Source organism: Anomaloglossus baeobatrachus, chromosome 8 (assembly GCF_048569485.1).
Source record: "Anomaloglossus baeobatrachus isolate aAnoBae1 chromosome 8, aAnoBae1.hap1, whole genome shotgun sequence".
NCBI classification, from domain to species: Eukaryota; Metazoa; Chordata; class Amphibia; order Anura; family Aromobatidae; genus Anomaloglossus; species Anomaloglossus baeobatrachus.
In genome coordinates this window covers 86,111,699-86,127,030 of record NC_134360.1, presented here as the reverse complement: position 1 = coordinate 86,127,030, position 15,332 = coordinate 86,111,699, and the positions used below count along the sequence as shown (strand labels likewise).

General features: G+C 47.6%; 1 protein-coding gene across 3 annotated transcripts in view; it reads left to right on the top strand.

Annotated features, from left to right (window-relative positions):
* Window positions 1-15,332, top strand: part of XRCC6 (X-ray repair cross complementing 6) — an 84,622-nt gene that overhangs the window by 6,520 nt on the left and 62,770 nt on the right. For 2 of the 3 annotated variants that reach the window (XM_075321865.1, XM_075321864.1), the window contains exons 2-5: window positions 10,791-10,884; window positions 11,870-11,985; window positions 13,112-13,250; window positions 14,514-14,768. In XM_075321865.1, coding sequence (XP_075177980.1) covers window positions 10,803-10,884; window positions 11,870-11,985; window positions 13,112-13,250; window positions 14,514-14,768 — 592 coding nt within the window. In that variant the 5' untranslated portion in view covers window positions 10,791-10,802. Of the gene's footprint in view, window positions 1-944; window positions 1,019-10,790; window positions 10,885-11,869; window positions 11,986-13,111; window positions 13,251-14,513; window positions 14,769-15,332 lie in introns of those variants that run through there. The other variant, XM_075321866.1, reaches the window with a different exon arrangement.

Here is a 15,332-nt window from a genome sequence, read left to right as displayed (position 1 = left end):
TAAGTGCGCACACGCGGGATCTCAAGTAGCGACGGTCACGTTGCTGATGTAAATACATGTTAACGTTCCCACAGGGGCAGGATACCACAGAAAACATGCAAACACCAACAGGGTGATGCGACGCCCAAGGGGCTACAGACCCTGCTCATATACATAAGGTACACATAAGTAATAAAACACATTTTTATACATGCACATTACACATTATTACAACACAGGGATGGTTAGGAAGGGGTTACTAGGCCACATATCACACTGTAGGTTAGAACACATAAATGACATGACAGGTTCCCTTTAAGTAAAGTCATGATTGACATAAATCACTATGAGTACTTTCATGAAGACCGCCCCAGAATAGAAAGACGAAGAATTACCTCTGCTGCAGAGGATAAGTTCACCAGAGTTATTATCCTCAGAAATGGCAGATTGACAGCCCCTCAGATAACAACCCTCATAATTGATGCACAGACATCATATAGCAGACATATCTCAACATTAACTGCCCAGGGGAGACTGTGAGAAGCCTTTATGGTCAAATTCTTACAAATAAGCTAATTCTGAGGACTGCAGACAGAAAAAAAGAGCCTTGCTTCGGTGAGCTAGTATAGAGACTTGATGTTACATCAGTAGAAATCTGTACTGTGGTCTGATGAGTTTGAAGGTGGGATTTTTGGTACCAACCACCATGTCTTTATGACATGCAGAAAAGGTGAGTGCATGGTTCCTACATGTGTGATGCCCATCATGACGCATGGTGTGGGGGTGCTTTGCTCACATCACTGATGGTGATTTTTTTTCCAAATATGATGGCATGTTGTTGCCTTCAATCTGGTTTGCACTTAGTGAGTCCATCATTTGTATTGCAAGAGGACAATGACCCGAAACACCTCCAGGCTATGTAAGGACTCAATGACCAAGAAGGAGAGGGATGCAGCACTTATCCCATGACATGGCACAATCTCCTGACCTCAATCCAATTGAAATGGTTTGGGATGAGTGAGTTGGACACAGAGTGAAGGTAAAGCAGCCAACAAGTGCTCAGCACCTCTGGGAACTTCTTCACAACTGTTGGAAGCCATTGGATGGGACTATGAGATGAAGCTGCTTGAGAGAAAACCTAGGGAATGTAAACTGTAGAGATAAAGGGAAATCTAAGGCTTAATTTCTAGTCTATTTCACACTTCTTTTTTTACTCCTAGTGCTTTAGTGGTTTTGCCGCCTTCAGTCTGAATTTACAATGTGCACATTCCAAAAAGAACAAGGTGCATACACAGGTGTATCCAAACATTTGACTGGTACTGTATGGAAAAAGATGCAATTTGAGATTTTTTTTCCCCTTTAGATAGAGAGCATAGAGAAAGTAATGCAAAATAAACACTTATCCCATATAAAAGGATATTGACTTCCCTGTGATTGCTTACATAGCGAATGTATGGAATATAGGAATATTATAGTGACATGTACACATTCCATATTATTTATGCTGGTCAATAAATGTTATATCTTGTATATTAGTGGAATAAAGGGAAGCTGACCGCTGATACATGCCCACGCTTTGGTCAGCAAGTGTCAGTGGCTGTATGATCACAGCCAGGTATGTTTAGCGCTGAAACTCTGGGGCGTTTCAGAGAAAAGCATAGTTCAATAGCCACCGGGGACTGAGTTGCACGGTAGACTAGTCAGACAGGCGGATCCCCAGCTGTATCTCCCTGCCCACTGACAGTAACTGACAAGTCTCTGCCTATGTGTGCGCGTGTAGGCAGAGGCCTGTCACTCCAGGGCAGCAGGCGGAGAGAAGCCACCGGGTACCCGCCTGGCCAACTAGCTTACAGCTCAACTCAGTCCCTGGTGGCTATTAGACTGTTTTTGACCAAAACGCCTTTCAGAATCAAACATACCTGGCTGTGATCAAACAACCCATTTTTTGGGCAGCAGGAATCAGCTGTCAGGCTCCTTTTAAAGCACTAATTGGCAGAGATACTATGCTATAATATAGGGCATGTGGGTAAGACCACACCTTTTAACCTTTTACTGACAGATAACTGCTCCCTGATTTGATGTGAGCTAAGAAAATGAGCTTGCATCCCTGCTGGCAGATGATGGCTGTTATATGCAGCCATCATCGGCCCCTACTAGACGCACATGGGGCAGATCTCTGCCCTCGGCTGATGACCTGATAAATGCTGCTGCCTACCTTTGACAGTGGAAATGACAGTGCGCTGTTCTATCTGCCCATCAGTGCTCCTGCAACCAGTTTGCAGGGGGCCGTGACAGTCAGGCGTCTGCTGAAGACCCCTGGTTCTGTCATGACGGTACTCCTGTGAAAGCCAGCCTGTTGCTGGCACTCATAGGAGACTGTGATTTCTTTATCGTTCCTATGGGAGACCCAGACCATGGGTGTTTAGCTTCTGCCTCCGGAGGACACACAAAGTACTACACTTAAAAGTGTAGCTCCTCCCTCTGAGCTTATACACCCCCTGGAGAACCAGATCTAGCCAGTTTATCGCTTTGTGTTCAGGAGGCATACATCCACACATGCATTCTCATCTGATTTTTGATTTTTGGAAAGAGTTTGAAGAAAAGCGGGTCCAAGTCTGGACTCCCGGCATGTCCCTTCTCACCCCACTGTGTCGGTGGTGTTGTTAAGGTTGATTTCCTAGGCTGGAGCCTTACATGCCGCGCTCCTTCACCATCCCTCCTGGGCTCTGGCTTGAAGTGGGAGCCAGCACGGTTCTCCATGCTTGGCAGGAGACCGGTCTCCATCCGCAGCCCTTCAGGACCCTGCTGGACCGGAGCACTCATCCCCAGGGACTTGGAACCCTGCGTCTCAGCAAGCTAAGTACCTGAGACGTTTATATATTGGGGGTCCCTGTACTTTATTGTTGTGGGAGAGTGTGCTGATTGTGTTTTATGACATTTCCGGCGGGTTCTCTGGCTGTCGCCTGAGAACCGCGCCGATGGTGCCTGCACGCCGGCCGCGCCGCTCAAATTTAGGCCCCGGCTTCGCCGGAGGCCTAGTTTCGGTTTCACTGCCCTCGCATGTCAGTCATGCAGAGGGACAGGCTCGGCTCCGCCCGGCGGCCGTTCTGCACAGGGGAGGGACACTCCTCACTGCAGTGTATGTCCCCTCCCCTGTAGGTCTCTATGGCCCTCCAGATCCCGCTCCTCAAGCAAGTCCCGCCCCCTCTCTTCGCTCCGGCGGCCATTTTCTCAGCGTTCTCTCTGCATTGCAGTGCTGGTCTGCAGCATCTCTGCTGAGTTGCTGTGCTTGGGGGTCCGGGCTTCGGGATCTGGAGGGCACACAACACCACTCCAGCGGTCTGGTAAGCCACAACCGGTCTCCGGTTGTGGACCTCTGATTATACTCTCTGGGGTTCATTCTCTTGCAGAGCCCCCACTCCAGCAGCATGTCTCACACGAGGAGCAAGGCTCCAAAGCTGTATTCAGTATGCACTGCATGTAAGCTCCTGCTGCCTGAACCGAGCATATTCCCACATTGTGATGCCTGCTCTAACCTGGCGGTGCCTCAGCCTGGAGTCTCACCCCCAGGGGTCTCTCAGGCTGCTCCTGCTCCTGTGGCTGAACCCCCGGCTTGGGTAGAATCCTTTTCTAGGTCTATCTCCCAGTCTTTTGCCGACTCCATGGGACAGCTGTCCCGGACTTTGCTGAACATGCATCAGCCCCTTTCACAGGGTGCCTCTGCTGCTAGGGCTCTCTCAGGACCGGAGCTCACAGAGGATTCATCATCTGGTCCCAGACCCCGTCCTTCTAAGAAGAGACGCAGGGTTCCCCCTCCTTCCTCGTCCCGCGGCTCTGATTCAGGAGCTGACTCGCAGGACGAGGAGGATGTCTTTACGGGGGGCTCGGAGGTTAACTCCATGTACCCCATTGATCTGTCCGAAAGTGACTCAGATGTTAGGGTCATTCCGTGTCAAGTGGACCAGTGGTCCCCACTTGATGTTCTCCGATTTTGCTGAAAATTTATAAGGATGTACATGTATGTTTGAAAAGAGGTTCTGTAAATTTTTAGGGCCAGATCTCAAATATATTGGGCACTGTTGACCTTTCACTGGAGGCCCCCCCCAAGGCTGCGGCTTCAGCTAAGAGGATTTTGCAAACTTTGGCACATAGCCAGTATCGAACTCTAATGGCTATGATGCTGAAATTTGGCATACTAGCTCAACTTTTGCTGCTAAACGCGATAAAATTATTACCGGCTATGACAAAACGATATTTCGGCCGCAATTTTGTGTCAAAGCAGCTTGCAAAACGCCTCGCATAAAATTTATGCCAAACTTTGCCCATATATAACTCAAGACCAAAAACCAATAGGAACTGGTGCTTTACCCTGTACAACAAACATCTTCATGACTTTGCATTGCTGCAATATCACGGTCAAAGCATATGTATTTGTGGAAATATTCACACCCACATATGATGACAAACTTAAAAAAACCGAATTTTACCTAATAATGTTCAGTCTAAGTAAGTGGTCTGGAATTGTTGCTGAATTTGCAACATAATGGGTTCAGAGAAGCTGTATTGTCGGCCCATTGCTGTTGCAGCTGGTGCTGGAATTATTGCAATGATCGACTGCTCGGGAATCCAGCATGTATCATTTCTCACAGGCCAGTGACAGAAGCTAGCTGCTCCATGAGGATGCATAAAATGTATTAATGCATCATGGTCGTCGACTGAAATTTCAGAAATATTTCCAATCCACCAGTTCCTATCGTAAATGCAGGCAATGTATTGCCCTGGCTGGAAGTTTGCAATTGGCACAAAAGGCATTTCTGATCTGACAGATCCATCTACATGGGCAATGAAAGATGAAGGGTCATTTGACACCCTTGAAATGCAAATCTTTTTGTCATCAATTTCATTCTCCATCACTAAAAAATAAATAATATATGCATTAAAATGTAACAATAGTCAATAGGTTTATAGGTTTTTGATTATAATAGACATTGCTAGCAACAATACAACTCTGTAACATGTGATAAGAATCTGAAAATCAAACGCAAAATCAATGCATTACGTGCATACATAACACCATGTTCAGTGGCATTTTTCTTTTCTTAAATGGAGAGACTCCAAAAAAACCCCCAATGATCCTTGTAGAGAAAAATGTGCTCTTTCAAATGATAACAGAATTAATAAATTTTAGGGGTACCCTTTTTGGGAAATTTGACCTAAAAATAGGTAAAATTCGTTTTTTTTAAGTTTTTCATCATATGTGGGTGTGAATATTTCCACAAATACATATGCTTTGACCGTGATATTGCAGCAATGCAAAGTCATGAAGATGTTTGGTGTACAGGGTAAAGCACCAGTTCCTATTGGTTTTTGGTCTTGAGTTATATATGGGCAAAGTTTGGCATAAATTTTATGCGAGGCGTTTTGCAAGCTACTTTGACACAAAATTGCGGCCGAAATATTGTTTTGTCATAGCCGGTAATAATTTTATCGCGTTTAGCAGCAAAAGTTGAGCTAGTATGCCAAATTTCAGCATCATAGCCAGTATAGAACTCTAATGGCTATGTGCCAAAGTTTGCAAAATCCTCTTAGCTGAAGCTGCAGGCTTGGTGGACCCTCCAGTGAAAGGTCAACAGTGCCCAATATATTTGAGATCTGGCCCTAAAAATGTACAGAGCCTCTTTTCAAACATACATGTACATCTTTATAAATTTTCAGCAAAATTGGAGAACGTCGAGTGGGGACGATTTTTAAAACTGGTCCACTTGACACGGAATGACCCGTTAGTGATTTGATTGCGTCCATTAATTCTGTACTGGATCTCAATCCGCCAGTATCAGAGGAGCAACCCTCTCTGGCAGAAAAGCACCAGTTTACCTCGCCTAAGAGAGTAAAGAGTGTGTTCTTTAACCACTCCAGTTTTCAGGCCGCTGTGACCAAGCCTAGGGCCTGTCCTGACAAACGCTTCCCAAAGCGTGGTTCTGATGACCGCTTTCCCTTTCCACCTGAGGTGGTCAAGGAGTGGGCTCATTCCCCAAAGGTAGACCCCCCGGTGTCTAGACTCTCAGCCCAGACCGTTGTATCGGTGGCTGATGGCACCTCTCTTAAGGATTCCACTGACCGCCAGATTGACCTTCTGGCCAAATCCGTATATGAAGCGGCGGGGGCCTCGTTCTCCACGACTTTTGCAGCAGTGTGGGCTCTCAAAGCCATCTCTGCTTCTCTAGAGGGGATGCATTCCCTCGCCAGGGAATCTATGCCCGAAATGGTTACCTTAACTTCCCAAGCTTCAGCTTTTTCATCCTATGCCATGTCTGCCATGCTGGAGGCTTCTCACCGCACTGCGGTGGCTTCGGCTAATTCCCTCGCTATCCGCAGGATCTTGTGACTTCGAGAGTGGAAGGCAGATGCTTCTTCAAAGAAGTACCTTGCTGGACTCCCTTTTGCTGGGTCCCGGCTGTTCGGTGAACAGCTGGATGAAATTATTAAGGAAGCTACTGGCGGGAAGAGTACTTCCATGCCACAAACCAAAACCAGGAAACCTGTCCAGGGCAGGAATCAGTCGAGGTTTCGTTCCTTTCGTTCCTCCAACTGGTCGTCCTCTAAGCCCTCGGCCTCGTCCACTAACTCAGCCAAGGACCAGAAATCCAACTGGCGCCCAAAAGCGCGTCCACAAAAGACCGCAGGAGGTGCTGCCGCCAAGGCAGCCTCCTCGTGACTATCTGTCCGCGCCAGCTACGTCCTTAGTCGGTGGCAGGCTCTCCCACTTTGGCGACGCGTGGTTTCAACACGTCTCCGATCAATGGGTGAAGGATATCATCTCCCACGGCTACAGGATAGAATTCTCTTCCAGCCCGCCAAACAGATTTTTTCTGTCAACTCCCCCCTGCTCCAAGGCCGCTGCCTTCTCTCAGGCCGTGACATCCTTGCAGGCCAACGGAGTAATTGTACCGGTTCCCGCCCGGGAACGGTTCAGAGGTTTCTACTCAAATCTCTTCCTAGTCCCCAAAAAGGACGGTTCCTTCCGGCCCATCCTGGATCTCAAGCTTCTCAACAAGCATGTTCAGGTGCGGCATTTTCGCATGGGGTCTCTGCGATCAGTCATTGCCTCAATGACCCAAGGGGATTTCCTGGCATCCATCGACATCAGAGATGCCTATCTGCATGTGCCAATTGCAGTTTCACACCAGCGTTGGCTACGTTCTGCAATCGGAGAGGAACATTTCCAATTCGTGGCTCTCCCCTTCGGGTTGGCCACAGCTCCTCGGGTATTCACCAAGATCATGGCAGCAGTGATTGCGGTCCTGCACCTACAGGGGTTGGCAGTGATCCCTTACCTGGACGACCTTCTAGTCAAGGCTTCATCCAGCGTGGACTGTCAGCGGAGTGTCTCGCTCACTCTCGCCACTCTAGCCCAATTCGGGTGGCTTGTCAATCTTCCCAAATCCACTCTGACTCCGACCCAGAGTCTCACGTACCTAGGGATGCAGTTCGAGACACTGCCGGCACTTGTGAAGTTGCCCTTAGTCAAACAGCAGTCCCTCCAACTGGCGGTGCGCTCTCTGCTGAGGCCCCGCCGTTATTCCCTCAGGCGCCTGATGCAGGTGCTGGGTCAGATGGTGGCGTCAATGGAGGCTGTTCCCTTTGCCCAGTTCCATCTGCGTCCCCTGCAGCTGGACATTCTCCGCTGTTGGGACAAGCGGCCTTCCTCCTTGCACAGGTAAGTGGCTCTGTCGCCACAGACCAGGAGCTCTCTTCAGTGGTGGCTTCGGCCCCTCTCTCTGTCTCAGGGGCGCTCCTTTCTGGCCCCGTCGTGGGTGATCCTCACCATGGATGCCAGTCTATCCGGCTGGGGAGCGGTATGTCTCCACCACCGAGCGCAGGGCACTTGGACTCCGTCCGAGTCAGCCCTTTCGATCAATGTGCTGGAAACCAGAGCCGTGCTTCTGGCTCTCCTAGCTTTTCACCATCTGCTGGCGGGCAGGCACATCCGAGTCCAGTCAGACAACGCGACAGCGGTTGCCTACATCAATCACCAAGGCGGGACACGCAGCCGCCTGGCAATGTTGGAGGTACAACGCATCCTTCAATGGGCGGAGGACTCCAGGTCCACCATATCCGCAGTCCACATTCCAGGCGTGGAAAACTGGGAGGCAGATTATCTCAGCCGTCAAACCGTGGTCCCTGCACCCGGCAGTTTTTCAGTCAATCTGCTGCAAATGGGGCACTCCGGACGTGGACCTAATGGCATCCCGTCACAACAACAAAGTTCCCGTTTACGTGGCTCGCTCCCACGATCCTCAGGCATTCGCCGCGGACGCTCTGGTTCAAGACTGGTCCCAGTTTCGTCTATCCTACGTGTTTCCCCCTCTAGCTCTCTTGCCCAGAGTCCTGCGCAAGATCAGAATGGAGGGCCATCGATCATCCTCATTGCTCCGGACTGGCTCAGGCGAGCTTGGTATCCAGACCTGCTCCATCTGTCCGTAGAGGTGCCGTGGCATCTTCCGGACCGTCCAGACCTTCTCTCACAAGGTCCGTTTTTCCGCCTGAATTCTGCAGCGCTCAGATTGACGGCGTGGCTCTTGAGTCCTGGATCATGACGGCTTCTGGTATCCCTCCTGAAGTCATCTCCACTATGACTCGGGCCCGTAAGTCTTCCTCCGCCAAGATCTATCACAGGACTTGGAAAATTTTCTTGTCCTGGTGTCGCTCTTCCGGCCATCCTCCTTGGCCATTTTCCTTGCCGACCCTTCTGTCCTTTCTACAGTCCGGTCTGCAGCTAGGACTGTCCCTCAACTCTCTCAAGGGGACAAGTCTCAGCTCTGTCTGTGCTGTTCCAGCGGCGTCTCGCCCGGCTGGCTCAGGTCCGCACCTTCATGCAGGGCGCGTCTCACATCATTCCGCCTTACCGGCGGCCCTTGGATCCCTGGGACCTCAATTTGGTTCTCACGGTTTTGCAGAAACCCCCCTTTGAGCCTCTTAGGGAGGTTTCTTTGTTTCGTCTTTCACAGAGAGTGGTCTTTCTAGTGGCCATAACTTCCCTCAGGAGAGTCTCCGATTTGGCTGCGCTCTCTTCGGAGTCACCTTTTTTGTTTTTTCATCAAGACAAGGTGGTTCTCCGTCCGACTCCGGACTTTCTTCCTAAGGTGGTCTCTCCTTTCCACCTTAACCAGGACATTACCCTACCTTCCTTTTGTCCGGCTCCTGTTCATCGCTTTGAAAAAGCGTTGCATACTCTGGATCTGGTGCGTGCTCTCCGGATCTATGTGTCTCGCACCGCTGCTCTTAGGCGGTGCACTTCTCTTTTTGTGCTAACCACAGGTCGGCGCAAGGGCCCGTTAGATTAGGTCGACCATTTCGGACGCCTACCAGTGTTCTCAGGTGCCTCCCCCGCCGGGGATCAAGGCACACTCGACCAGAGCTGTCGGTGCCTCTTGGGCTTTCAGGCCCCAGGCTACGGCTCAACAAGTCTGTCAGGCTGCCACTTGGACTAGCCTGCATACCTTTTCAAAGCACTACCAAGTGCATGCTCATGCTTCGGCAGATGCGAGCTTGGGCAGACGCATCCTTCAGGCGGCTGTCGCCCATTTGTGAAGTTAGGTTCTGCCTACTTCTTAGTTTTTCTGTTTATTCCCACCCATGGACTGCTTTGAGACGTCCCATGGTCTGGGTCTCCCATAGGAACGATAAAGAAAAAGAGAATTTTGTTTACTTACCGTAAATTCTTTTTCTTATAGTTCCGTATTGGGAGACCCAGCACCCTCCCTGTTGCCTGTTGGCAATTTCTTGTTCCGCGTGTTATCACCGGCTGTTGTCGTGGACAGAGTCTCCGGTTGTTCCGGTTCTTGCTCTGTTTTTACTTGTGGGTGGCTATTCTCCTTCAGCTTTTGCACTAAACTGGCTAGATCTGGTTCTCCAGGAGGTGTATAAGCTCAGAGGGAGGAGCTACACTTTTAAGTGTAGTACTTTGTGTGTCCTCCGGAGGCAGAAATTATACACCCAATGTCTGGGTCTCCCAATACAGAACTATAAGAAAAAGAATTTACGGTAAGTAAACAAAATTCTCTTTTTTTGCTATCTAGAGCAAACACTGTAGCACTGCTGTATATAATACAAGGGATCAGATGATCACAGGTTTAAATCACCTATGCGGGCTACTAAATAAAATATATATTTTAAAAAGAATATGGAAAAAATATCTATAAAAGTTTAAATCATCACCCTTTTCCCTCATTTAAGAAAAAACTAAACATATTTGGTATTGCTTTGTCCATAAAAGTCCAATCTATAAAAATCCAAAATAATTGAATCTGTAATATTGAAGAAAAAAATAACAACACCAGAATTCCATTTTTTGGCTGATGCAACAGTTAAGAAAATATAATAACAGGTGATGAAATCATAATATCTACACCAGAAATGGGATTAATAAAAACTTTGGCTCAGAATGCCAACAGCTCAATCTCTGGAAAGATCGCAATAAAAGCAAAAATCAATATTTTTTCAAAATTCTGATTGATTTTTTTTCCACCACTTAATTAAACTCCAGCAAATCCGCGGCAAAATCCGCAGCGTGCGCACAAGGACTAAGGGAGCATTTTGGTTAATTTGAAAGTCAAACACAAGAACATTAGTGTAGAAAAGGGAAAAAAAAGCCAAAGATAAAACCCTCTTCTGAATTTTTACCCGTTCCTGGATCGGGCTTACAACATCCTGTAGTGTGAATGAAGCCATACTGGTAATTAGACATTGCCCTTGTGTGACTGAATGTAAAGGCCACATTCCCAGTAATGCTACATGCTCATTCTCTGCAGCAACCTGAAGTAATGGCTAATTGGGGATCCTATTACGTTAAAGAAGAGGGTGATGAGGATGAAGATCGGGAAGATGGGGAAGCAGACGCAAGTGGTAAGAGGCCATAGTTAAATGTGTGTTGAATACGCAGGACAACTGTTTAAAGGGAACCTGTCACCATGTTTTTCCCTTACAACCTGCGGCCAGCGTTCTAGAATACTGTATATAAGAGCCCAGGCCGCTCAGTATAACATAAAAAACACCTTTATTATATAATCCATAGGACGAAAGGCACTCACCGGTGTTGCTGTACCACAAAGAATTTATACCTGCATCAGATTACATGTGAAGGTGAACGGGGAGGGGACAACACAGAACACACTAGACAACGGCCGTTTCGCGTCCACACACGGCGCTTCCACGGGGCCACCTTTATTATACTCGCCTGCGGGGCAGTCCAGTCTGATGCGCGTTGCTGCTATCTGATCCAGAATCTCCTCCATCCTGTGCAGTTGTCGTCCTACTTCCCAGCTCTGTGTGGATGACTTATCCTATGTCATTCACACAGAGGTCTCCATTGCGCTCCTGCGCATGCGCACTTCTCTCTGCCCTATTAAGGGCACATTAAAACATTGTAGTGCACAGGCGTTCTCTGACCTGTCCGCTCGCCTCGCTCACTTTGTGCTGCTCACGGCAGGGTACAGAGAAGCGTGCAGGAGTGCAATGGCAGCCTCTCTGTGGATGATGAAGGACGTGTCATTCACACGGAGCAGGGAAGGATGACGGTGATGGAAGAAAGAAAGAAGGCGCCAGACCAAGATCAGTGACACCCATTGGACCCTACCGGCTCACAGGTGAGTATAATGAAAGCTTTTTTACATTATACACAGCGGCCTGGGCTCTTATACACAGCGTTCTAGAATCCTGTATATAAGGGATCACTGGTGGTGGCCGCAGCTTATATGGGAAAATCCTGGTGCATTTCTGTGTTTTACTTTTAGTTTTTAGCCCAATATTTGTGCTCTTTTTTTGTGTCCAGTCAGTGTACTTCTGTGTAAAATGCTACATTTTTCTATCTTTTTTTTCTACACCTGAATAGAGAATCGCTTCGGAGGACGGGATAGTCTGATCTTTCTCGTTGATGCATCTAAACAAATGTTTAAGAGCTCGTCTGCAACTGATGGCGGCGTACCACCGTTTGATATCGCTCTACAGGTAAGTTATTGTATTGGTTTTAGAACTGTTCCATCTGCCGGTAGGGGTTTGTACTATTCGGGAGCCGCTTTGATGCATGCGTACTATTTTCTAGGCCGCCGGGCTCTTATACAGCAGTGTTGCGCGTGCGCTATTACTGTATTTCACGCACGCGCATAGTCTGCCAGGTCTCTGTGCCATTGCACTCTTAGATCCTGAGACTGGATTTTGTGCCCTATGGTCTTGCATTATGGCAATGCCCGTGCACTGGGAACGGACGTTGATGCTGATCCACTGCACTTCCAGATCCTTAGTGTGGTTCCTGCATTCTGAGCCTTGCAATGTGCATGCGCTGGGAATTAACCCTGCCTGTGCGCATGGGCTGCTGGCATCTTGTGCCTTTTGCTTCCGGGTCGTAACTCTGGACCCGTGGATAGTGACCACATCCAGCGTCCTTAAGTATTGTAATCCTCTTCAGCTGGTAAGCAATTTCCACATTATTTGACATGCTTTATAGAATCCACAAGCCTTAGGGATCCTGCTTATTTGCTCTATAGCCCTTGAGAAAGCCACATCCGGTGGCAAAACGCATGGGGATGCATCCCACCCTCCATTTCCTCCATCCTTTCATCTTTTACTTCTGATTGTTGTTGGCTTTTGGCAGGTTGTGGGCACTTTATTATGAGGGTCCTGTGTGGGGTGTACTTTTTTAGCCTTTTTTTAAACGATTTTAAGATTTATTCCTTGCTTGTTTTTTTCATTTTGCTAATAACAATATTGATTTTTGGTTGATCCCTGTATATGGCACATGTTGTTCTCCCTTTTGTATCAGTAGGTGACATGGTCGCAGTGGGGATATTTCTGTGCCGAATACAGTGATCCGTAGATTGCATAGACTGGGGAGACCTTGGTGCTGCGTGTTCCTACTGATCCCTACAGCGCTCCTTATAGGCAGCAGGGCCAGGGCTCTTATTACTGATGGATGCTCCTTTTTGACTGTTTCTACCTATATAGAGCGTATACCTGTATTATCTGCTGGCCGGAGAGGTTGGTTTAGCCTGCAGCCGGGTCGCTATCCTCTTTATTTGCCACCTTTCCTGTTAATCATGGTTTTTGTCTTTTGACTTATTTTTGTTTTTTTTTTTAGTGCATCCGAAGTGTCTACACCAGCAAGATCATCAGCAGTGACCGCGATCTCCTGGCCGTGGTGTTCTTTGGTACCAGGGAAAGCAAGAGCTCGGATTCTTTCAAACACATCTATGTTCTTCATGATTTGGATACACCAGGTAAACGGTTTAGTGTAAAAATGAATATGGTTAAACAAAAAGCAGATCTGAGGTTATTTCTTTTCCTTTAATCTTGATTCTGACTTGATGCTTTTTGTCATTGATTATCTCTTTAGTTTGATACTTAGTGGTTTTCCCCCCTTCAGGCAATACTTGGTCTTGGCTGCACTTTGTTAAAAAATAATAAACCATGCTGTACTCACCTTCCTCGGGTCCACTGCTGAGTCTCCACCAATGCTCCCAATGTCTGTCATTTGCTACGACACTGACATCACATCTCCACTGTAGCAGCCAATTGGTGAGCTCAAAAGCCCTGAAGGCGGCATTACATCTACAATTGCAGTGTCGCTGACCCCTGACTGCCGCGCTGTGCAGCACCCAATGCCAGATATCGTGAGGTTGAGTACAGCGCCATTATTTTTTTTTTTTTTTTAACAAACTGCATTTGATGCCAGACATTACCTTGGTTCCACTTGCGTTTTGCACGGATGAGTGCAATCCGATAAAACATTTGACTGCACTCGCACCAGTGCAAAACTATGGGGCAGTGTCCATCTGCGATTGATTTCTCATGCCATATCGGCCTGAGCAATGAATTGCAGCATGCTGTGTTTGGCTGCGAGTCTCAGCTCACACCCCCCTATACAAGTCTATGGGAGTGTGTGAAACATCACACTGCACTCACATGTCATCCGACCGCAGTGCGATATATTCAGAGACAGGCCGGGGAAGAGATGGGAATAAAGTGCTCCCCCCTCTTTTCCGCATCTGTGACCCGATCTCAAGATCACATAACCCTTGACTCACACTCGCAGCAGAGGGTCATTAGCATATTGCATCGGAAGCTATACGCTAGTGGAACTGAGGCCTAAGGCTGGATGCACACGTTGCAAATTTGATGCAGATTTTCTTCGTGTGCGGAAGAAGTGCAGCATAATACAGTACCAGCTAAGATAGGGCACTTTCATTGCGTTTTCAGCTACGTTCACTGGTCCTGTCGGGGCATCCGTTCGAATCCCCCTCCCCCCCACCTGAAAAACGTGTTTTGGGCGCATACACCGACGCGGCCATTGACTATAATGGAGCATATGGAGTCAGTGTGTGCTCTGTCTTGCTCCATTTTCAGGCATATATGTTTTCTGCAGGCGTTAATAATGGTACAACATATGGTGCAATGCTTTGTACGTGTACATGCTTTCTTTTTACTTGCCTCTGGCCCATTGTTCACTCTGGCCCATTGTTCACTGATGTGTGTGTATATAGGTGCAAGGCGGGTTCTGGACCTGGATAAATACCGAGAGGAGAAAGGAAGGGCCTACTTCTCTGACACCATTGGGCATTCATCGGACTTCTCCCTGGGGGAGGCTCTCTGGCTATGCTCAAACCTCTTCAGCAACGTAAAGCTAAAATTGAGTCACAAGCGTATAATGTTGTTCACGAACGAAGACAATCCACATGCCAATGAGTCCGCCAAAATCACACAGGCAGTTACCAAGGCAAATGACCTCTCTGCGCTGAGTAAGTAATGGCTAGGCATTTTGTTGGTTTAAAGTGTACATACAATTATAAAGGTTTTTCTTTTACATGGAATGAAAACCCTCATCCATTACTGCTGTATATCTGCTGGTGTATTAAAACGGAGACATGCACCAATTTGAGTGACAGTAATAGGCTCGACTTGATATAACCGCTGCAGGCAAACAACACTGGTGCAGTGGTGGGGAGATAGTGATATATCTTGGTAGGGGAAGTACAGCTTATTTCATTTTTTCTTACATATGCAGTCATGGTTGAAAGTGTTTGCACCATTGAACTTGTTCCACACAATTTAGTATTTTTCCAAGAAAATTATTGCAATTTCACGTGTTTTATCATACTTATCTTTTTTTGTATTGGAACAAAAAGACTAATTGGACATAATGTTACACAAACCCCCAAAATGGGGCAAAATTGTTGGCACCTTTCTAAAATTGTGGGTATACAATTTTGCTTCAAGCATGTGATGCTCATTCAAACTCACCTGTGGCAAGTAACAGCTGTGGGCAATATGAAAATCACACCTGAAACCAGATAAAAAGGGGA